Source organism: Scomber scombrus, chromosome 1, assembly GCF_963691925.1.
Source record: "Scomber scombrus chromosome 1, fScoSco1.1, whole genome shotgun sequence".
NCBI classification, from domain to species: domain Eukaryota; kingdom Metazoa; phylum Chordata; class Actinopteri; order Scombriformes; family Scombridae; genus Scomber; species Scomber scombrus.
Window position 1 is genome coordinate 8,148,735 of NC_084970.1, and position 23,846 is coordinate 8,172,580.

Genomic DNA, 23,846 nt, shown 5'->3' on the forward strand with positions numbered 1-23,846 from the left:
TGTTAGCACAATGCTATGTTGCTTTAATGCTTAAACTGCTAACAGCCCAATAGGTGGCATTAGTACACTAGTAACGATACGATAACGAATGAAATTCAGTATTGAGCTGGATCAAGCCTGGCCTCAATCTGAATGGCTAAACCTATTTACTCTAAGGGAAGCCAGGCAAAGCTGGCCTCCTTTGAAAAATGAACTTTATTGACCAGTGGACAGAGCAACTACACATAGTAATGCAGGCAGCAGGGGGTGCTGTTTCACTTGCTCCACCAACTAAAGAAGAAAACTATTATGATTTGATAAAAAGGCATTGGCATAGCCTGGCTAACACCAGACTGTGTCTCAATCTCATGTGAGAGGTAGAGTCTGGCGAGGAGCCGTTCATTTCCTCGTATTTGAGGCGGGATCAACGAATGTCGGTCAAATACTTCTGTACGCTACTGGACAAACTTATAGCCAGTCATATCAACGATAGACAATGACGTATTCAGAGCCTGTAGGGAGCAGCACCAACACATCCTTTTTATGAAGGAAAAATCATGTAGGCCAAGTTTTTGTTCTATTTTCAAAGTGAACTTGCCTTCCAATTTATTTAGCACACAATCTATTGCTGCTTCGAACAGTTGCTGCACCTCCGTGACCGCCATGCTGGATGTAAACAGAGTCGCTCTAAGGGCGCCATGGCCTTGAGCCCGCCTCCCCATTCTGTGATTGGTTCCCTATCAGGCGAAAATGTTGTCTTGGTGGCCATGCTAACTTTCTTAGCGAAGTAGAATCTCGCTTGAATGAGAGCATGGGTATACCCAGGCTAGCATTGGCATACATGACTAAACAATGTTGTCCTAACCTTACAGATGCTCTTGGTAAAACTCAAATGAGTAAATTGTATAATGATGTTGCTCTATTGTTAATGGCATAGTCGATGAATCCTGCTGTTGAACTGACAACTTTGAATAACCCTTGCTTCAGACCAATCAGTTAGTAGCTTATCCTCATTAGAGGCCGTCATCGTGTCTGAGGCCTGCTCTATCATGATTCGGTCTGTTTAAGTAGAGGCTGTATGATTAATAATCCAGTACAACAAAAATACTGACAATTACTTTCAGTCTTAATTTGACATTTTGTGACAGTTGGCAACTTGATGGTCAGTCATCAGCAGGTTAATCATTTTGTGAAACAGACATCTGTGTTATAAAACTACTTTAACTGTTTAGTCAGAGCCAAATCAAGCTGGCCAAGGTTTAAATACAGTACATCTGCAGGCTGTATATTTGATACACCATAGTGAGGTGCCAACACTAGTCAGGGTGATAAGATATGATAGTCTGAAACAACCTTGTCTCCTAAAAATTTAACTGATATATAACTTATGGACTTTAGCAAATACCTTCACATTTTGAAGTTAAAGTAATATTGACATAAAAGTCATATTTTATGCCAACATAAAAAATGTAATCTATTTTATGTGTCGTCTCTAAAATATCAATTCCTAATGTATCCACTAGGTTGGCCAGACATCCCAAAAAATTCAGGACAGTCCCGAATTACAAGCAATTATGATTGTTAAAACATTAAATACTGATTTTTGTGACACATTATTTTGCTGTTGCGTACAGATGGGCGCTGTTGTAGTTTTTATTTATTTATTTATTTATTTATTTATTTATTTAGCATTGTACATTGGTGCTGTAAATTGATAAACAGCTACGCATAGCTACTTGGACATTGTATCAATAGCATTGGTATAGCCACAAAGTAACACATGTGCATGTTCTTTTACCCTTTTTGTTTTCTAGTGTAGATGAAGTTAGGGAAGCTGTAGTCATGAGGACAGGGGAAGTGAAGCTGCTGGCAGCCCCAGAGAAGGAGTGATCTGACAGATAGCCACCACACTGATGAAATTAATGAAATAAAGTGAACTGTAATGTAACTGATAATGATTTACACACTGTTACATACAACATAGTCAGTGTTCCTTTTTCCTAATGGCAGACAGTTGACTTAATGAACAAAAATGCTGAATTTTTGATTTGAGATTTGATTTTCACATGTTTTACAGTGTTTATTGGCACACCCACATAACCTCGTGACAACGCCCACCACCATACATTCATGCCTGTCCTGAATTTCACCCACAGTAATGATAGTATCAACATATGTATATGTTTATGTAATCATAGCATTTACATAGGAAAATTTTAACACTGACAAGTAAATGCTGATTTGAAGCACAAGACGGGACACGTGTACGTTTTCAATATTTAACCAAACCTTTCCCAACCTTTACAGCTGCTTCAATGAAATGATTTCATATTAACATTGATCAAATTACTACTTGCAATCTGAAAAAGTGTTTCAGCAAAAAACAATCGGTCAGAAAAGAAGATAACGCTCTAAAATACTTAAATAGTCAGAAATATTAACTACATTAGAATATTTTCTTTTGCATAACTTTCATTGCGGCTTTGATGGACAAATTAGAATACGTTGGCCATTGAAATATATCTCTTAATGATGACACTGACAGTCTAAGAGAATAATTTACAACAGGTGAAAAAAAAATTCCTTTATCAAGCAGAACATCCAAATTATGCAGGTACATTTAGAATGCAATGAGGTGTTACGCACTTATAAACTAAGTGAAATTGATGTAGCCGATTAGCAAGAATATACCCTCCAGCTCACATAAAAACCCAGCCTTGATCTGTGCGGAAAGAGAAGCGGAAAATAAAATATATTACCCTCAGCTATGATAAAGCAGTGATTTGGTAACCATCAGAAGGCGTATTTCTCTCATATCCAGACCATGAATTACATGATATACCTCACGTCTTACATAAGTTTACCCTGTGGATAGGCCCCTGAGCTGATTTGAGACTGACTGTATTCAAAGCTGTTATTTATCAAAGGTTCCTGACATTTTTTCCCTTTTTAGCAAGCTTGCTGTTGTAGTACACAATCTATTGTGGCTGTTTGCAATGCATCACACTACAGGACAGGGGAGATTTGTCACCAATTCAAACACTCCCAACTGGAGCAGAGCTGCTAAGGACCATGCTGGAATGACAGATTGACTTTGCAACATCTAGTCTTCAGGGCTTCCTCCACATGGACACTCTATGGATTTACATCTCCAGGCATTTTTTTTTCCTTTTTTCTGTTGACACTCTCTGCTGGTGCTGCAAATTAACTTATTAATTTTTCACCACATGCTCTGATGGTAATTACATTTCCTCCTTTGTGCAGCCTATTGTCTCTGGAAATGTCATAAAATAGCTTAAACTGCTGCTCTGATTAGGGAGTAATCTGATTGACAGCGACATTACCAGCCGTCAAGTAACGTTCTCTGCATTCAAAGATGAATGCAGAGAACGTATTTTAGTGAAACTGTAATTAACCACAATGCAAATTTTGCAGACGCATTGTTCTACCACTTTCTGGAAAATTAGCAGCTCTGCAGCACTGTGGAAACACGTAACATACTGTGTTTTTCCCTTTATTCCTATAGGCCTGCTGTAGCTCTCTATTGATAGAAGAACAAAACGCTAACTTATACCAGGGTTAGTAGTTCTATTCCCTGCCTAGTCTACAGGTATAGCATTAACACAACTCTGATTATGGCTAATTACTGAGGAAGTGCTATAGGGGATGGTATCCCTCCAGAGACTCTACACAGTGTGACAATGCTGCTTCTTACAGGTTCAAATCTTAATCCCAGTGTGGTTCAGCCTGCAGGGAATATGTGGCGGTATCTGTTCCATGAGACTCTCGCCTCTTTGTCACTGGCAGCCATGATGTCCTATCTCTATAGTCTGGCTGGAACATGGCATTTGAAATATGCCACCAGTGTTACCACTAGATAACATTGCACAACTTAGCTTGTATTCATTGTCCTCGCTGATCAAAGCCATGTAGTTATCAAAGCTTGTCATCTGTATGCGCACCACGAGAACGCCATGTTGTTGTAGACCAGTATGGAGCCCCTTAATGACTTGTATTGTATTGACTGGGACTGAGCTGACAGCCACGCTGAAGGGAAAATAGATCAGTCCCTAAATGTTCATCGACAAGAGAATTTTGGTTTTCTTTATTCTCTTTTTATCTCTTTCTTTCTATAGGTTACACGGCTTTATGCCACCCTCACTTCTTCATGACTATCTTCTCCCTCCTCTTTCTTTCTTTCTTCTTCATCTCTTTCTTCCTGCACTCAACATCACAGTTCTGCGTCAGCCCCCACACCAGCGCATTCGCACATACCCATGCCTAAGCCTTTAGTTCAATTGAATGACTTCATTGTCACTATTGTCTGGCAGAAACAATATCACCAAAGCAATTTATAAAATGCCGGCTTTTCAAACATCAATAAACATTCATTCGTCTCTTTACTGGATGATTATTTGGTTTGAAAACATGAACTATCCACTGGTGCACAATTGGCAATCAAGTTATAACAACTGAGTTATTTTTAACTGTAAGTCAATTTTGATTTGTTGCAGGATTAACAACCAGATAAACAACCAGTGAGGCTGATAGAGTTTTATCAGAATTTCCACCACAAAATTACAGTATCAACTGCAATGCGTCACCTAACTGTGTAGAGGGGGCATGTTTAAAATCTAGTTTTAAGACTTTGACCCCTTTTTTAAAGTTGTGCTCACATTGTGAATTCTTCTAAATAAAACAGTGTTTGATCAAACTACCTCACACAGTTCGACACACAGAAAACCTAGACTAAAGAATAAGTCGGTTTCAGGGCAAATAATGAAGCAACCATGATTTGTTGTACTATTCATAATGAGAACTTGGTGATGATACGGTACATACACAAGATGTAGGGGACTGAATAGGGGCCGCACAAGACATTTTACCCCAAGGGCTTCTGTAAGGGTTTATCTGGCCATGAAATAACCCAGTTTTGTGCCTACAGTAATCATCTTTTTTTAGCCATGCTGGTGGCGTGGCTCTAGGCTCACCAGCTATTGGATATATTACCATGTAAATTGGTACAAAGATGTATGTCTCTTCAGGATGAATAGTAATCGCTGTGGTGATCCCTTCACTTTTCATAGTGTCATCATTGAGTCAATCTCTTTTTGTGAAAAACGTTGCTTTGTGATCAATACCTGCAAAACTAATGACATTCCCATTGATTGAGTAATTAGAATATGCCATAAAGCTAAACTAAGATGTTAAACAGTATATTTGCTGAACATGAACACTGCTGTTCCTAAAGCCTGGGTGAAAACAATGAGACTGTATGATATGTTGTCAGTTCATAGCTTCTCTGAACTTCCACATGTGAAGACATGGTGAAAAGCGGGCATTTATAGAAGGGGTGGCAGGCCGCGATTATCATGGCACGCACTCTCCGATAGTCTCTCTTGGAAGGCTTTCATTGTAACCAATACAAGGTTTTCATTTGTATACAAACAGAGACAGAAGTATTTGTCTAAAGAATGAAACTAAGAGAGCTTGAGAGAACAGTTCAAATTCTGCTTCTATTTTGCCTTTGGCCAATCATCACGCTAAGTAGGTGTGAATGTCAGTGGGACTGTCAGTTTCGGAAAGTCACAGAGTTGCCTTCCCACAATCCTTATGTGGGAAAGGAGTGATGGGAGAATACGTTGCCTTTACAACAGCTGAAGACTAAAAATGACTTAACTTACATCAGCCCTAGTTATTGAAGATCCAAATTAGAACCAGTAAACTTGTATTGTTTAGTAGCACAATATTAATTACATAAAACTGCAGGATGAGAGTCACTAGGTCAACTGCAGGTTTGTGTAAATAAAAGGCCAGGATTGAAATGGTACACCATAAACACACACGGCAACCGGGATCAAGTTATATAAATAGGATTACTCACACATGCCTATAGAAATTGCAGGGGTTCATTGAGACCCAGTGAGAGAAGAAGCCATGGTGTATTATGTGTGTGTGTGTGTTTGCGTGTGTGAGCGGTGGAGTGGGTGGGTAGATTTGGTGGTGGGACGGCTGGTATGTAGAACAGACAGAGAAAGAGACTGCCAGGTAATGCCGTCTGCTCAATATTTCCTTTTGATGATGTAGCTGCGAGAGTGACTCATTGCAAAGACAAATCAGTGGATGAATTGTTTATGAAATGTATCTGATGGTATTAAAGTGATAAATTGCCTCTCAGCTTGGCGGCGTTGTGGATTCAGAGGTGTGTTGCTGGATGTCAGGAAAAAAAAGAGAGAGAGGCTCCGTGGTTGCTTATGCAAAGGAGATTCCTCTGTCAATTTTCGAGGAAGAGGTGTTCCTCTATGTGTTTGTTTTTCCACGCGTCCCGTGCATTGCTGCAATATGTTACACACAGTAAAAGGCTCATTGCCTCTGCCAGGCAAGAAAACTGCCTCCTAAATGTCAAGAACAAATCAAAACAGCGTTGCGTTAAGTGTGCTTCTGCATTTTTTTTGAGGTTATCCAAAGTATTATGAAAGGTTTCCATGAGCCCAGGGGTTGTGGAACTTTGTTGACTCGTAAAGGTCTTTAAGTAATATTTTAACACAAAACTCAGGCAAACTGATGTGGAAAAATCTGTAGGGGATTGCCCTTCTGCCTCCTAAGTAACACATTTTCTTTCCTTCCTCCCTGCAGTTCCTCCGGTCATCCTGAGACTGGCTGAACCCGAACAGCGCCACGATACCTGCATCGAGTTCACGGTTCGGGGTTACCCACACCCCAAGCTACGCTGGTTCTACAAGCAGAAGGAGATCCTCCAGAACGATTACATCCGAACTGAGATGGACTTCTATCAGGACTATCTAGAGGGCTGTCTGACTTTCCAGAACCCAACGCACATCAACAATGGCAACTACACCCTGGAGGCCAGCAACCCTCTGGGAACGGTCACCAAGACGGTGTACGGTCACTTCCTCTTTGCACCAGAAATCGATGAGGGTGAGACAATCTTTTCTGCTTGGTATCTGTTCTTCTGTGCTCTTTGTGATGGGTGATGATCTTTTTTTTTTTTTTTTTTGGCAGCACTGATGCACCCATAATCACAACTGAAAGTATACTCATGGGTAAAATAGCATTTATCCAGGGGTTACTAACACATTTTTACTGCCTGAACATAACCTTCATTCCTCTAGATTTAAAAAAAGCATAAAAGCACAGGAGGAAAGAAGAACACTGCCAAGTAACTGCTTGATTCCCACAAGGGCCACTGTGGCCCAATTTCTGGGAACGGGCACCGTGATTGGAACAAGTGTTCGACCAGTTGAATTTCTTGTTTGAAGTGCCTGTTCTGTGAATTACAGGTTCCATTCTGGGTGGAAGAACGTTTGGGGGCTTTTAGTTTTTATTAAAATCTGCATTCACCGGGGGTTGGTTGTGGAGCTGATCCCCACTGGCTGGAAAGCAGCCAGGGTTCATCCACAGTTCAGTCAGGTAGATTGTTCTCTTGCAGTTCATCCTCAGTTCACCGGGAGGGGGAACAAACCCACAAAGGCTGGCAAATTTCTCCCCATGGTCAATATTCCAAGGTTAATACCTTGTGTCAATTTATTGACATAGCGTGACTTTCTCTGTCTTCTCTTTTGCAGACATAGTGGAACTAGGTGAGTGTTTCCATTTTTAAATTTAAACCTGCTTTTTTTGTTTTTTGTTTTGTTTTGGGTTTTTTTACTACTCGTTTTGGCGTGGTTTTGCATAGACACACACTACTTGGTGGACTATCAATGTTAAAACACTGTAGTAGTAACCATGGAGAAATTTGTTCACTTTGTGTTGCCATTAATTCACTGAAAAAGCTGCGAGCATTGCTGCTTAGTTTTCTGGACCTTGACAGTATTATTAATCTCTAGGAAAGCTTCTCTAAAATGACATACATAATACTTACATAATACTCCCTGCCTTGCTAAAGGGCACCCAGGCTGCTGAGAGAGAGTGGGGGCGGCATTCACCATCCCTGCTTGGATCACCACTGACAGTCATGAGACCCGAAAACACAACATTACAACAACTATTTACATACATCACCCCGAATACGCCGATAGCCAGAGACAAAATGGTTTTATCAGTTAAATTTATGATGATTACAAAACATGTAAATTCCTGCACTGGTGTTATGATGGGTTTATCTAATCACAGTAACTTATGGTACAATACATTTTGTTTTCATTGGTAATACTTGTTGTTATTTATAATGACAGGTTGCAGCAAGCATATGAAAATATATCCATGCATATTATGTATGCATGTGTAGTACTGCATATATTGTGAGCATATAAGCAGGAAAACTGAACATTCACCATAATAAACTTTTTTATGATTCTCCCCCCCCCCCATCTATGTTACAAACACCTGTTACAAACACTCCCTTCCTCGCATTTAAAGTTGTATTTTCATAGATATTTCAATCTGTATTAAATACATAAATTATAGACAAAAGTGAAGGAGGCAAGAGTTAAAAATGTATATGAAATCTTTTTACCTTGACAGGTCTGATGTACCTATTTACAATTGTTAAACTCTAATTGGACGATCCCTGTTTGAGGTAGGGGCCAGTTATTTAGGGAGGGTTAAGTTTTAGACATTCTCTGTGACAAAAATGTAACCTCCAACTAACCAGCCACAGTGTAAACAAGCTACTCTCCCTCCCTGTTAGTGGGTGATGTGTGAATGCTTGTGAAGCAGTTAGTGCAGTCAAGCTGCTGGAACGTTGCTCTGGGCCGATCTTACACTCTGTCGTAAATCTCCTGTGTATGATGCATGGTTTGGCCTCAGGCTGTTGTGGCAGCCTCGCCATTGACAGCTTAAACAAAGTGGGCCGGTCTGGTCTCTGACCTTCATCAGAGTCTTCGTCCATCTCCATATGAGGTCATTCATTCTAATCATCCATGATTACAAAGCTGCAGCACGGCCAGGGATGCATTAGGCAGGCAACGACTTCATGTGGCCACACATACACACACACACACACACACACACACACACACACACACACACGCACGCAGCTTGAGGGAGTGAGGCAGGTGAGGGAGAGGTGTTTCGGTGATGAGAGTGTGAAACATTATAGCAGAGGTGTGTGTGTGAGAGGGAGTTCAGCCGCGGAGGGGAGACAGACAGGCTGACGGATACTAATAGTGCTGAGGAGAGAGGAGGGCCGAGGGAGGAGAGGAGAGATGGTGGAAGGCTGGGAAGGAGGGACAGGGAGAGGGTAGTGAGGGCACACACACATTCACACATGGAGCGATGCACTTTAGTGTACTTTGTGTGTCTGAGCCACTGGCAGCCAGTCTACCATGTGGCCATTAATTTGCCCACAATTACTCTCTGATGTCCTGGCTGGAGGCCTCAGACTAGAGTTTCCCTGAGACCAGTTCATTTTATTTCATGGCTCTGTCTCTGTGCTCTTCTCCTTTGCTACCCAAAACCAAAATTATAGATATTTCAGGGTGTGACCTGTTGCATTTGAACATTAAACATCTATATTTGGGGATAATTCACATTCATGATATTATGTTTCTACTATCACACCTGCCCCAAAAGGGTTGGGACAGATTTTGTCGATGAAAACATCAAGTTTGAGTTGGTTTGGTGCATTTTTCAGCTCTTATAATTTTACCTCATTTAAAATTGGGCGCTCCAGGCTATATGAGCTTCTTTTCTGTTTTTCTGCTTGTATAACTGTGGATAATTCTCAAGCAACTTGGTTTAATTATTCTGTGTCTTTGTCTGTGTACGAGCACAAGCATGCATTTGTGCAATGTTGATGAAAATGATTCCACTGTCTTTTCTGTTACTTTTATACATGCGAGCCTATAAAGTCCTCTTACAGCCTTTACTCAGCTTCTAGACATAAAAATGCAGTGTTCAATATTCGTGGAAATTTGTGTGCTTTTTATGCCGTAAAATACAAGAAAGGCACATTTTTTGCTGTTGCTAATCTCTGACCATATGTGCTCATACGATGACTGGATTCACTTCCTGGCAGAAAGGGCAATATCACTCCAAATCAAGAGATGTAACTTTTATTCAAGGTCAACAAACACAAATGAGAAAAAGCACAGAAGAATATTTCCAATGAACTAGACCTTTCACAAAACACTCATAAAACCACATAGAAGAATAGCACAAAAAAAGGCTCTTGAACATCGGGTTGCTTTTTCCTGTGCATTAACACATAGTACTGTAGACTTATATTGAAACTTGCATTTAGAGTGCAACATTACCTGAGGCGTCTTGTATGTATTTAATGTGAAATAGGTGCACAAATACGTTCCCTACTGTATTTTCCATTGACCAGTGAATGTGAATATACTGTAATAATTATAGGATGAAATCTTGGCATAAAAAGTGTGAAAACAATACTCTGTTTATTGCATATTTACTGTAAACAAGCGTGAGCGTAAACCGCAGCCGTTAAAGCTCGCCGCCACTGACGCCTGCTTTGTGCTCTTGTGTTGTAGTTACTACGACGCCGTCAGATGGTGGTTCAGGCCGACCAGATGAAGACTCGTTCGGGGTGAGTTTTCTCTCATGATGTTGATGAAACAGCTGTTGAAGATGTTGCCTCTGGACTCAGTTAAGATCTGCTGCATGTTTCAAGACAAATCAAACTTTTACTTTGTCAAAGGACCCCAGTAGAGGGTTTGTACTGCGTGTTGACATGCAGCACTGAGGCAAAGAGACGATGTTACTGCCACTTCTCAAAGTTGTATGCTTGGACACTAATGATGTTGATGATGGTAACACTGTCATGTGGTGGCAGTAGCTGGTTTTGAATTGTTGTGCAATGTGAGGGATTCACTGTACAGTATTTGAAACTAAAGCTGGCGAGTTATTTACTGTAGTTTTATAGACAGAAAGAGATGCCAATGCTGCTGTTTTACCACTTTCATGGCGGACGTTTTGACTTGTCATAGCAGGAAAAGCACAGGTGCATTTAATTCTGGATCACTGGCTTTGCTTACTGGGACACCTGATGGAACTGAGCCATAGTGTTATTAACCCTTTCATGCATGAAGTAAGATAACCTCAGTCAGGCTTTTCTCCTCAGTGTTTTTACTTCTCTTTAGGAATGAAAAAAATATTTGAACTTCTTTTTTTTCTTCAATCAAATTACATTAAATTACATTATAATAACATAAATCAACTGATTAACAACCAAAAAAGTTACTGCTGATGATTTGGTAGTGTACGGGATGCCGCATTTGTCTCCACTCTAGTGGCTGAAGTGCAACTATGCCATCAAAATGCAGCTTTTGAATAACTGTCCACTGTGCATGAAAGGGTTAACATATAATATATAATGAATCCATTTGATGTTTCTGTATTTTATTCTTCATTTTAATTGTAATTTCTTATAGTTTTCTATGTTTGCATCCCTGTTTATTGAGATTGAGATTTTTAATCTCAATGAGACATTTCCTGGTTAAATAAAAGGTTAAATAAAATAAATAATTCAAAATAATGAAACCAAATATCTGGTGTGAAAAAGATTTACAATAACATAAACATTCACATCACTGTAATGTGCTGTGGATAAAACTTTTAATTTACAGTAACTGACTCTTTATTAAGGCCCATCTCCCCTAGTTACTGTTGCTACGTTGGCCAAGCTTTCTGTTCTTACATGGCATGTATGCAGTCTGCACTCATGACGGTCATGGATTAACCACTTGAGAATGTAATCATTTATGAAACAATGGGTCCTTGCTGTTCGAGCAGAGGAAAACAAAAGCAGATGTTATCCAGATTAGCTGGATTCATATCAGAAATAATTGGTTGTAATAATGATGATGATGATGATGATGATGATGATGATGATGATGATGATGATGATGATGAGCAGGGCTCTTCAAAGGCAGCGCACACGTCTTTAAATTCACATGGTACACACAAGCATGAAAAAGCTGCTGCCTTTTTTTCCTCCAAACTGCACTGAGAGTAAGTCTCTAGATGAGGATCATATTTATAAATGATCTCCTTTCAGCTGATATTCATCACAGCTCAGACAGGTGTTTAACTTTCTTTTTTTCTCCAGACTGTTGTAATCTATGAGAAAGCAGTAGTCTCAATCCTGAGGATTAAAACTCTGATTTTCAGTATTTAAAGTAATCATGAATGTGTAAAGGATTATGATGTCCTCTGATGGCTGCTCCAGTCTGACGCATCGTTTAATGTCTCTCAGGTTTCCATCGCCGTGGGTTTGGCGGGCTTCGCTTGCGTCCTCCTCCTCGTTCTTTTTGTTCTCATCAACAAATACGGCCGGCGCTCCAAATTCGGTATGAAAGGTAAGTCTACACAAATAGTCAGACAAGCAGATAGGCAGGCAGACAATTAGCTTTGTTAGGGTGGCTTTTTTTCCCTTTCTGCCAGTTGCATCATTGTGCAGAATCCTTTCCCCAACTAATCTTCTCTTAACTACAAAATATACAGATGCAGCTACTGTGGAAGTCCTACTTTTTACTGCGTGTTTACTGTACAGCATTTAAGCCGTTTCCCCAAGAGGACTCATTTGGAAAATAGTTTTTTCCCTTTTGGAAAGGACAATTAGTGGTCTTGGTGTTGTGTTGCATGATGTAGAGGAGTTGTGCTAAAGGCTCTACATATGCAATCACCCATCAGATGATTACATACAGAAAACGAGATCAATAAGAAAGGTGCAGTACACATGCAAACAAGGTCAATGCACTGCACATACACCTCACACTCTCACTGTGTCCGCTGTGTAGAACAATCCCAGAAGGGATCCTGAATTAATTAGCGGACTCGGTGCTGTCGATCATGCTGAGGAATTCAGAAGGATTAATGTGGCTTTTGTGCATGCTGAGCTTTCGTTTTGGGTCAGCTCCAGGTTTTTTATGCTTATCTCTGTGGCGTCGGCGTTGTGGAAAAGGCGCAAGCTTTCAGAGCAGAGCTGATCTAGGAACAGAGAGCAGAGCAGAGCAGGGAGGAGAGGACGGTGGTGGCCTGGGGTCTTGTGATTCAGGTTCAAGTGTTTACCCACATGGACGCAGGCTCTGGCTCTCTTATCGTTTGGCGGGCTGAATAGTGGCGTCATGCTCATGTTTGGTGAGTTTGTGTGTCACTCATGACAAGCTGCATGGATTCAAGCTTAAGATCCTACTTCATGTGTAATTCCTCTCTATCTGCTTGTCTATGCACTCTTATCTATAAACTCTATTTCTATCCTTTGCCTTTTGTTTTTTTAAATAAAAATACATTATATTGAAATAACATGCCGCCATGTCTCATCACTTCAAACTGTGCATGTTCTTCATTTCATACTGTAAGCATGGTCTAAAGTGGCATTAGCCGCCACCACCCCTTAATTACCTACTTTACAGGATTAGAGTTAGTTACTTACCTCGGTAAAGAACTCTCTGCTGTAATTATTTAGGGGGCGGCAATTATTGCATTGGCTTACAGCTGGCTCTAATCAAGGATGAGTTTTATAGTTAATGAGGCTTTACAGACGTGCTTGTCATGTCACGGCAACTCATGAATTTAAGCTGTCCGACAAACTGGTCGGACACAAAGAAAACAAAAGTCACAAATCCTGATGGGGGGGAAAAAAAAAAAAAAAGATTAAATAAAACAAAAACAACAAACTAACCAAATGACATGACGGGCAGTGTTTGTACACATGTGATAAGATTTAATTGGTGCCACAGCCGCTTGCTAATGATGCATCATTTTACACAACGGTAGTTTAATATTTATGATGCCCACCTGCAACCAGTGTTGAGAGTGTGATTTGTATTAAACTCGCAAGTCCACCTGGAACCGGCGTTACATCACCTGCCTGACTTGCTCTCACATTGCCGGCAGCGTGGAGGAGCTTAGCATGTTTTAACGCTCAGAGCAGCCGCTGTTACTGTAAGAGTTATTTCAACTCTTAGCACAAGGGTGCTTGAAATTCTGCTTCAGTACACTCCAAGCAGGAGCGGAAGAGAAGGTAATTTATCTCCCTGATGGCAAGGTCCAAAGTTCTCCTGGACACTGTAGGGCTTTTTTATTTTTTCTTCTCTCAAAATTGCATTGCGAGGGTATCTCACAGAGCGCCACGCGGTTCTTTCAGCAACACTCGCTGCTTCCTACAATGTGTTAAGATTAGCTGCTTTGCTCAAGGGCGCCTCAACATGTTCTGTCAACGGGCTAAAATGCATTTTTCAGCATTTTTCTCCGCTCGTATTTTTCCTAGAGTGATTTAAACTAAACTGCCATACAAATAGTTTTTGAGATTACTGTAATAGCTCAGTAAAAGGAGGGATGTTGAAGGTTGGGCAAACTACCGGGTTGAGATATTACAGCTTCTGGATTTGAGTCTTTTTTTCCCTAAGTTTTCACATAAAGGCCAGTGTTATGAGCAGCAGCATGTACTTCAGCTTATGGTGTGTGCAGGATGAATATTCAGATCCATGAATATATTTAGAACAGCATTGTTCTACCTTATTGTTTCCATAATGCTAAGCTTTATGTCTTCATGCAATAATTGACAACTAAGATGCATTATTATCATGTAGCGCTGCTGTGGTTTCCTTTTTTTCTAAGGTAGTAACTTGTAGCACAGTTTAAATAGAGATGCCGCTATCTCCACTGTCACTGTGAGTGATTGGAGGTATAAAAGACTTAAAGGGAGGTGATGTCAGTGTGGGCTCTTTCAGGACCTCAAACTGTTCTGTACAAAGAACTGATTTGTTCAGTGTGTGTGTGCGTGTGTGTGTTTTCCCCTCCCACTCTTGTTCTGGAGAATCAGCTGGAAGGCCTGAAGAAGTCATTACCTTTGGATGGAGCCATAATGGATTTTCGCTCCACTAAATCACTGTGGCTCTTTTGGTTGTTGGAGTTTGATCACCAACCGTTTCTGGGCATCCAATAAAAACTCTGTTTCTTTTTTTGTTTTGTTTTTTTATGTGTGTGTGTGTGTGTGTGTGTGTGTGTGTGTGTGTGTGTGTGTGTGTGTGTGTGTGTGTGTGTGTGTGTGTGTGTGTGTGTGTGTGTGTGTGTGTGTGTGTGAACTACATTCAATTGATTTGCTAGTATTTCAAGGCCCGCTGCCAGGCCTGTCCACTGGCTGCCCTGCATTTACAGCTCTCACTGATACATAGCTGCTTAGTTTATGTGGTTGTAATTGTGGTTATTATGAAAGATACTTTTCCTGTCTGCGTGCGTTTTTCAGGTGTGTGTGTGTGTTTGCACACATGTAAACGCCCTCTTACTGTAGATAACCTGTTTCTCTGATCAATATGTTGTCAACTTAGCTCCAAGCTAAAATATTTTGCACTAAGCAGCAGGCTCATCTTTCACATTGTGATTCACACCAGTGGGTTTTGAAGTGTCTTTGACAGAGAGTTTTGTCAGCAGGGAATCAATAATACTTCTTTAGAAAAAGACACTCAGCATGTCAGTAATAAGTATTACGCTCCCCTGTCATCTTTTCTTATGTTCTGGTAGAAAATTACCCTGCCCCTGCTGCTGTGAGTTCAGCCGCTAAAGTAAGTATAAGTAGGAACAGAAGTATATCATTTTGTCACCTTACCAATCTCCTCGATAAAACTTTCTTAAAATGGAGATCCAGGCCAGGAATCGACATACATTTTTCTCTTCAAACATGTTTGGATACATCATCTATTGTCAGAGAGTGCAGCACCCCATTTTATAAACTGTTATTGACTGCTGCAATTGAATGTCTATGAGGAAAGACCAGATAATGAAGCAAAAAGAGTTGATTAGTATACAGATGATATTGATGATTAGGTATTGTTAAAAAGTCTTTGGTGCTTGGACTCTACAGAGAGATTTTGAATGGTGGGACTTAATTGACTTCCCGGTAAATGACAGCAAAGTAATGATGAGTGAGCAGATGACAGAGGGTTGAGAATTAAAACTACAGATGAGAACATGCAAAAGGTCTACCTGAACATTCGCTAAGCTTACATCTATATCTTACAAATCAAACCATGACAGTTTTTTTCTCTCTAGTGTGGGTGCTCACATTGTCATTCAATAATGATGTTATCAAGAGAAAACAATAGTAAAAAAGGAACAGATTAAAACTTGATGAGTTCCTGTGTATTCTCATTTCACATTCTGACTCAAATGTTTTTTTTGTTCATCAGTACAATACAGCAACTTAGCCAGATCAGATTTTTTTTTTGGAAATAAAACCGATTTTTGATCTAATCCTGAGGGTCCCGATAGTGCTCGGGAATCAATGCCACATTTTGCTGCATTCTGGGTATTTCTGGGGCTCATCCACAATAGTTGTTGGCAGCTGCTGTGTGTTTACATAAGGAGCAGATGATACAGGCACTATTTTTGGCTACGTTTCATTACAGAGTTTAGACTCAAAAAATGGAGTGAATAAATAAAGGCAGAGGTAACATTTCAGGAGGAGCTGACAAATGATGGAGGAGAAAAAAAGAAGTGAATTGTGAGGCATTAATGTTAGCTGGCTGTTATCAATCAGAAGTTTAAAGACGGATGTTTGTTGAACTCGCTAAAACTTGACGTATTTCTTTCTTTCTTTGTATAGCGGTGCTAGTTTTAGTGTGTGACCTGAAGTGCATCGGCGCAGCTTTCATGAACACTTTCTTGTGGCGCCCTCAACCTTTGCTGTCATTTAGATTTTAGTGGAGTAGATTATAGATAGTCCTTCCCACCAAAACTCTCTCTTTTAGAGTGATGTTAGAGGTGCAGAATTTAAAACTGATCCTCCAAATGTGGTTAACTTGTAAATCAAGCGTAAAATGATATGAAATTAGAGCTGCAACCATTAGTCAATTCATTGATTAGTCAAATGTCAGAACAGTAGTCTAATCTGTAATCATTTTTATATTTTATTCTTTTGTTTTTATTGATTTCATGAGCAAAAGTGCCAAAAACTCACTGGTTCCAACTACTGACATGAATATTTATAGTTTTTTCAATCTTGTATGATATTACACTTAATATCTTTTGGACTGGGTTTGGACAAAACAAGTAAATCAAATACATCACCTAATCTAACAATAATTGATAATGAAAATAACAATTAGTTGCAGCCATACAATCAATCATACTGACTGTATCTCCATTTGTTATTCACTTTTTTTCTATGTGGCCTTGCAACAAACTGTACTTCTTGGCCGGTGTGCCTGTTCGATAAATAACACAAAGTGTGTAGTTGCAAAATGCATCTGAATCAAATGTGGCCCCGAGTCTTTAACCCTATTAAAACTATGAGATTGGAAATGCTGACTGAAGTAATTGACTGACCCATAAATGCTGAGACACCAAGAAGTCAGGGACAAATGAGGCAGAGTTCGAGGGACAAGGCAGCAGATTACATATGAGTCAAGGTGAGCAGGCACTGTTCAGATTTAATCACATTTATCCATCTAACCATTTAGTGTTTTTCTCCACAGTGACAGTGACAGTAAGGGTGTACAGGTAGAGGTCTCGCTCAGTGATCAGGGGAGCACGTCGGTTGCCGTGACAATTGAACTCGTGACATTTTTAAGACGCTGACCAGTCCACTCTCATTACAATGTTTGATTAATCCACACTGACCATTTTCAGGTTTTTTGACACAAAGATAAACATGTAGGTAATTGATGTAGGTAATTGAAGGAGATGCCTACTACCACAAACCTGTACACCCACACCCACATCTACACTGACACACTTACACACAAACCGTACCCTGCGGCGGCCTGCCAGCCTCTGTGATCCAGGCGTGTGTGTCAGGGCGGCTTACCCTCCTCTCCGCTACATTACCTGAACCAGGCCTGGGGATGATCAGACCACACACGCACACGCACACACACACACACGCACACACACACGCACACACACACACACACACACACACACACACACACACACACACACACACACACACACACACACACACACACACACACACTCACACTGCAGCATTTACTGCATCACTGCCTGGCTTATCCTCCAGTGGCCAGAGTGAGCTTTGCCGCCAAGCAGTGAAACATGTCCAACGATAGACAGACAGAAAGACAGACAGACAGACAGACAGAAAGACAGACAGACAGACAGACAGACAGACAGACAGACAGACAGACAGACAGACAGACAGACAGACAGACAGACAGACAGACAGACAGACACTTTGACTGTTGTTTCCATACTCAGTCGAGCACATTTTCTGCAAGAATCTCTCAATTAAAAGTGCCTTACTTGCCTTCCTAAGTGGTCCAACTGTTAGGAAAACAAGTCTTTCCAAATAAATGGCTGCATTCATTATTTTCAATACATAACAGAAAAGTGTCTTTTACAATATGAAAGTGACATAACTTGTATTTCAGGGTTTTTCATAAAATATATTGCACTGATTTGACCAAATTTGAGATAATACAGCTTTAAATGTAATCAATTAGATCTAACAGTCAATATAAGACATTATTATACAATGTCTTATATTGACTGTTAGATGATAATAAGTAATGAAATGATAATAAGAATAGGTGAAATTTAAATGAGCTCTAACTGAAAATGACCACTAGTGAATTTTCATCCATATGTATTTAAAATATGTATTTCTGTATTTATTTTCAGTTCACCCTAAATCACAGAGGACATTAAAGTGTTAACAGATTAACATTCTTACTAATCTTGTGTCGGTGGAGATGTTTACATGAAGAAAACAACATATTTGGCTTCTCTCATCCTGGACAGATGTTTTATAGATGTTCAGAAGACTCTTTTGAAGTATGGCGTATGAGACTTTGCTGCTACATAACTGTTAAAAATAATACTTTCAAAAAGTTTTTCCTTTGCTTGTTTAAATAGCAAAGGCAGCACAGCATAGATTTAACACATCACATGTAAAAAGGCTATGCTTCATCATCAGACACGGATCACAAACCTCTTGTCTTTCCTGCACAAATGGTGTTTACCCTTTGCTCAGTTGCTACAGCACCAGCCATCTTAATTGGCTGTAATTCATTCCTCTGAACGCATGCGACAGATGGGGACTGCCAAGAAAACAGCAACAGGCACACCGGGAAGTGCTTTCTTTTTCTTTTTTAAAAGTCTTTCTTGTCAAAGCTCTTCTCAGAAAAGACAGCAGTTTTCAGAAAAGGGGGGGTCCATTTTCCTCCATCTGCGTCGTCATATTCTGTTGTTTTTCACGTTCTATCTGCTGCTGATGCGGCAGACCGCCCGTGCTTTTAGCGGACCCCTAAAAGGAATTGGATGCTGCCTGCAACCTCTAAGGCACAGCTCTATGTCACGTGTCCTTTCTTGGCTCTCTTTGCACCTTGTATGTAAAAATGACAATACAAAAAAGGGTTGTTTACTTATTTATCTTACTTAAAAGTTGCATGAGAGTCTTCCCTAGGAGTTTGGCTGCGGTGCCGTCTATCCCAGGATGAATGCAGAGTGCCGGGTGGCCTGGGGTTGTTGCTGTGGACATGGTGTTCCTGGTACAAATAGGATTGCTATTTTTTGTTTTCATTTTATTTTGGACTTCGGACTGTCAGCACTAGACTACTAATAGCTAAGTGCTTTCTGTCCTCTTGGTGTCTTTCTGCAGAGCTGTACACTGCACCACTGTGCCGCGCATTGTAAAGTGACTCCCAGTAAAAGGCCAGGCTTGCTGAGTGGTCTCGTTGAATGCACTTTGACTGGGGGTTTGGAAGCAGTTTTTCCTATCAATAGTTCAGTAGGTTGTCTATGGTCTTCTGAGTTGTACAGCTTAATATAGAAACTTTAAAATGTCAGGATATGATAGAATACAGATGTAGGAGTACTGTAGGGGAAGAAGCGGCACTTTTTCTGCTGCAGTCTTTCTGAACTACTGCAGCAATTTGGCTCCGTCCCCCAGGGGAAACTGTTCAGAAAATATCATGTTTGCTCTTTTTTTTTTTTTTTTCAGCCATGTAAAGATGCAAGGACTAACTGTGTGAAAGACACAAGCATTTTGTTTTATAATGAATACAAATGCGGTTACACTGTAAACCATTTAAGAGGCAGAGCTGTCTTCTGCACAGCTGAACAATAAGTCCATAAAAATACATCAAGGATAACAACTACATTGTATTTCTATGTTTCTAATTCATATTGATTTGGAAAACTCTCAAAGCAGTCCAATCTAGCGTACTGGTATTCTAAAATTAGCAGAATGCATTGTCATTTTTGAACTTTCAAACCCTTTTAAACCTTTATTTAGGTTGTGGTAGTGCCACAGTTCTTAATATGTATCCTGCACATACAATCTTTTTTTCAGCCATTTACCACAGGCCAATTTTCCTCTGAGGACCTGAGTTTTTACTTCGATTCTTATTGATAGCAGGCTAACAAGGGGGGGAATTTGTAGAATTAACTTCTTGATTGGAATTCGAGATAAATGATTCACAATGTACATCACGTAACGGACACATAATGGATAGAGATGCATTCATGCGGTATGTTTTTGTTTCGCGGGCTGAGAGATTCTCCATCAGCTCTGCAAGTAATCATAAACACATTGATTTCTGCCTTGAACTCTCATTCAACCTCCCAACCATACAGTATATTGTCTATCCTGGAGGACTTTGCTAATGATTATTGCACTCATATTTTTCTGCAATTTACATGAGGCCTTGAAATAGACTCATGCCGTATAGTGCTGATGAGTTTCCTTCAAGTTAATGAACATTAAGGGACTGCGTCTCACCAGACAAACCTCTTGGAGTACAGTGAACTCAGCTTGGACAGCACTCCCCACATCCTGGAATACAGGATTCAATTTTGGCTACACAGTGTCAGCAGATGCCAAATTCTAAGCGCTTCCCCTGTTGTTACCATTAAACCAGCAATGTTAAAGGCCGGTTGTAACTAAATTTGCTTTTGACAGCAACTTGCACTGTAAAAGTAGCCCCACAAACAGGCAGAATGAAGAGGTGTAGCTCGTCATAAACCCTCAAGCTCACACAGCTCAACATTTCGGTCCTTTGTTCAACTCCGGAAATATTAGGCAAGGCTCCAGTTTGGATTTTCATCTCGCGGAAGGGGGACGTTGTGCTCATTAAAACCTCACGAGAGAGCATCCACTGAGAGGTGGGAAGGTGATTTCCTGACTTTGAGATGTTATTCCTGCATACAATGTTTCCAAGACTGAAAGAGAGAGGCGTGCTGTGATGGTGATTAAACCCACCTCGAACTGCTACTTAATTCAGTGTGAATTTTAGCCACTGGCCCAGCAAGCAGCTCATATTATGTAACAGCCAAATGTAGGGTGCCGCATGCTCACTCCTACGCTGGATCGGATTGTGATTCTTTTATACTGACAGATACAAAATACCAGCTATTGCACTGCAATTAATTTCTTTGCTAAATCAGTGTTGATGTGACTGTTATTAATGTTCAATACTGACGTGACTCTCTATATATATAACAGTGAGAATATTTGAGATTGACAGAAGTCTATTATATGTTTGCCAGCAGCATATCCTCATAAGTGTTTAATGCTGACATATACATATCATGTGAAAGTAAAAGTAATCTATTATATGCATACATTAGCATGACAATATTGGATCATAGGTTTAGTAGTGACAGAAGTCCTCTACAGTATACATTTGACAGGATTCTTACTTCGATACTCTCTTATACTCTTATCGCTTTACTATATGTTTGATAGTAGCACATTCAAGATTCAAAGGTTGTATTTGTGACATGCTTATAAAATATGTGCAGTGAAATGTAGGGTGGTACACTCTCGAGGCTGTACTAAAAAGGCTAGTGTGTAAAAAGAAAGTTCGCTATCCCAAAAGCCTGAGGAAAGAAGCTATACCCCCTATTCTACTATATTTTTAACACTGACAAATGTTTGCTTATGTCAGTAAAATAAGCATGAGACTGATGATATAGTACAATATTAAATATAGTGACAGCTTTCTACTGTTACATAACAGTAAAGGTACAAGGTATAAGAATTACAGTATTGTACCTTAGATTTATTACAACTGCTATACTGCTTCAATAGAAGTCTTTCCACAAGCCAAAACGGTTGAGAGCCACTGTTCTAAAAATATTCTTGGGTACAAACTAGAGCCCGACTAATATGTCAATTGATAATGGTGGACCACAGATATATCAGTATCAGTGTATGTGTTGTGATATACACTAATATATTTTTTTTAAGTTATATGGGCAGAATTTAATGTATGTTTGATTGTTTTTCTTAATTCAAGTTTAATATAAACATACATCTTTTTTGTTCCATGCATCTTTTTTCATTCATAGTAATTACACTGTTTCAGTGCACTGATGTCATTTTGGACAATAACATGTATTGTTAAGCTGTAAAATATAATGCCTCAATTACATATCTTTGTCACAATTGTTTGATATTTGATGGATCATTACAAAAAATGTGTGTTTATGTATATGATGTGTAAATATTAGATCACTGCCCAATATAAAGCTAGACATTTTTTTTACTTTTCAATATTGGTATCGGTATCATCTAAAAAAAAGAAAGAAAACAGTATCGGTCGGGCCCTAGTACAAAGTGCACTTTCAGATTGACTGTCCACCATGCATCTTTCTATAGTAACTCTGAATTCATCAGGCAGCTTTCATTCTGTTAAATATGCAGCTGTCCTTCCATCAGCTGCACTTCCCATCTCCCCATATTCCCCTCGGCCCATGTTTCCATCAGCCTCTCCCCGGTTTGCATTAGCACACCTCTGGGCCCGGTAAACCACAGCCTCTCTGTTATAGATAGAGAAGAAGCCTCCATCTTTCATAAGGGTGGTTAAAGTTTTAGCTCTAGAGAGTAATTGTTGTGTAATCACAACTAGGGGATTAATTATTCATAGAAGCATGCACACACATACACACAAAGTATATCTCCTTGAATCTGTTTTTGCATCTCACCGTCTTTCTGTTCTCTCTCTCTCTCTCTCTCTCTCTCCCTCCCTCCCTCCCCCATGCACCTTTCTCCCCATATGTCTCACGATTACCGCAGCTCATCTTTTCCTCTCTTGCTCTTTTTCTCCCACTCTCTCTTTCCACTTTAATGGAGTTAGTGAGCACCAAGGATAAAACAATTAAAACAAAATTCATTTGAATGAATTAAAGAGTAGGGAGCTGCAGTAGCCGACGCTTCTGAGGCAAGACAAATTATCCTGCATGGCTGGTTTAGTAGCATTTTACAGTGGCCTTGTCCTACCTCATTAACCTGTGTATTAACCCGTGGAAAAGCGTTGTTAGTACACAATAATGCAAAAGAGATGGGGGATAAATACGGGAGGAAGGAAACAGTTTCTGCTCCGTGTTAATGTTGCTCTGGACCCTTCTGGTGGACTTGGTTGGGTAGCGTACAGCTGTTACCTTTTGAGTCTTGAATAAGAAGTCACCTTCCCTTCATCTCCATATATTTTTCCATATTTTCCAATAAGCAACAACAGGAGATGCACGTGATTTGCAGCCTGGCTTACAAAAGACTTCAGAGGCTGTTAAGGAAATGCCAAGGCCATCTGTGCTGCTCTAAGAGGGTGTGAAATGAAGATGGAGAGTGTGTCACACAGCGATGAGAGGTCATTACTGGCTCCTCAAAGGCAGCAGATTATGTCAATTTTACAGGTCACAGTCTTGTGGGTCACCACATTTTTTCATGGGCTTCGTCTCTGCGACACCTTACCACTTGATAATGAGTCCAGAAGTGTCTGGAGTTCAAATGTGCATTAAGAGCTGTGATGCTCAGGAGCAGCGGCTAAACGGGTGTCGCTGGCGATGATTAGATGCAGCCAGATGGCATCAGGATGTTGCTTCATGTGCTCGGAGTCACCGCAACAATCACTCTCTCTCTCTCTCTCCAGGCAGATTGTCACTTTATGTGTTTATATGTGGCGTAATGACTGAATACACCC

The 23,846-nt window shown here is 40.1% G+C and overlaps 1 protein-coding gene across 5 annotated transcripts in view; it reads left to right on the top strand.

The window, feature by feature from the left end:
- Positions 1-23,846, top strand: part of ntrk3b (neurotrophic tyrosine kinase, receptor, type 3b) — a 180,625-nt gene that overhangs the window by 93,912 nt on the left and 62,867 nt on the right. Inside the window, exons 8-11 of one of the 5 annotated variants that reach the window (XM_062441110.1) lie at positions 6,616-6,918; positions 7,281-7,292; positions 10,434-10,489; positions 12,158-12,260. In XM_062441110.1, coding sequence (XP_062297094.1) covers positions 6,616-6,918; positions 7,281-7,292; positions 10,434-10,489; positions 12,158-12,260 — 474 coding nt within the window. Of the gene's footprint in view, positions 1-6,615; positions 6,955-7,280; positions 7,293-7,565; positions 7,581-9,820; positions 9,836-10,433; positions 10,490-12,157; positions 12,261-23,846 lie in introns of all 5 variants that reach the window. The other 4 variants (XM_062441082.1, XM_062441075.1, XM_062441058.1 and 1 more) reach the window with 4 other exon arrangements.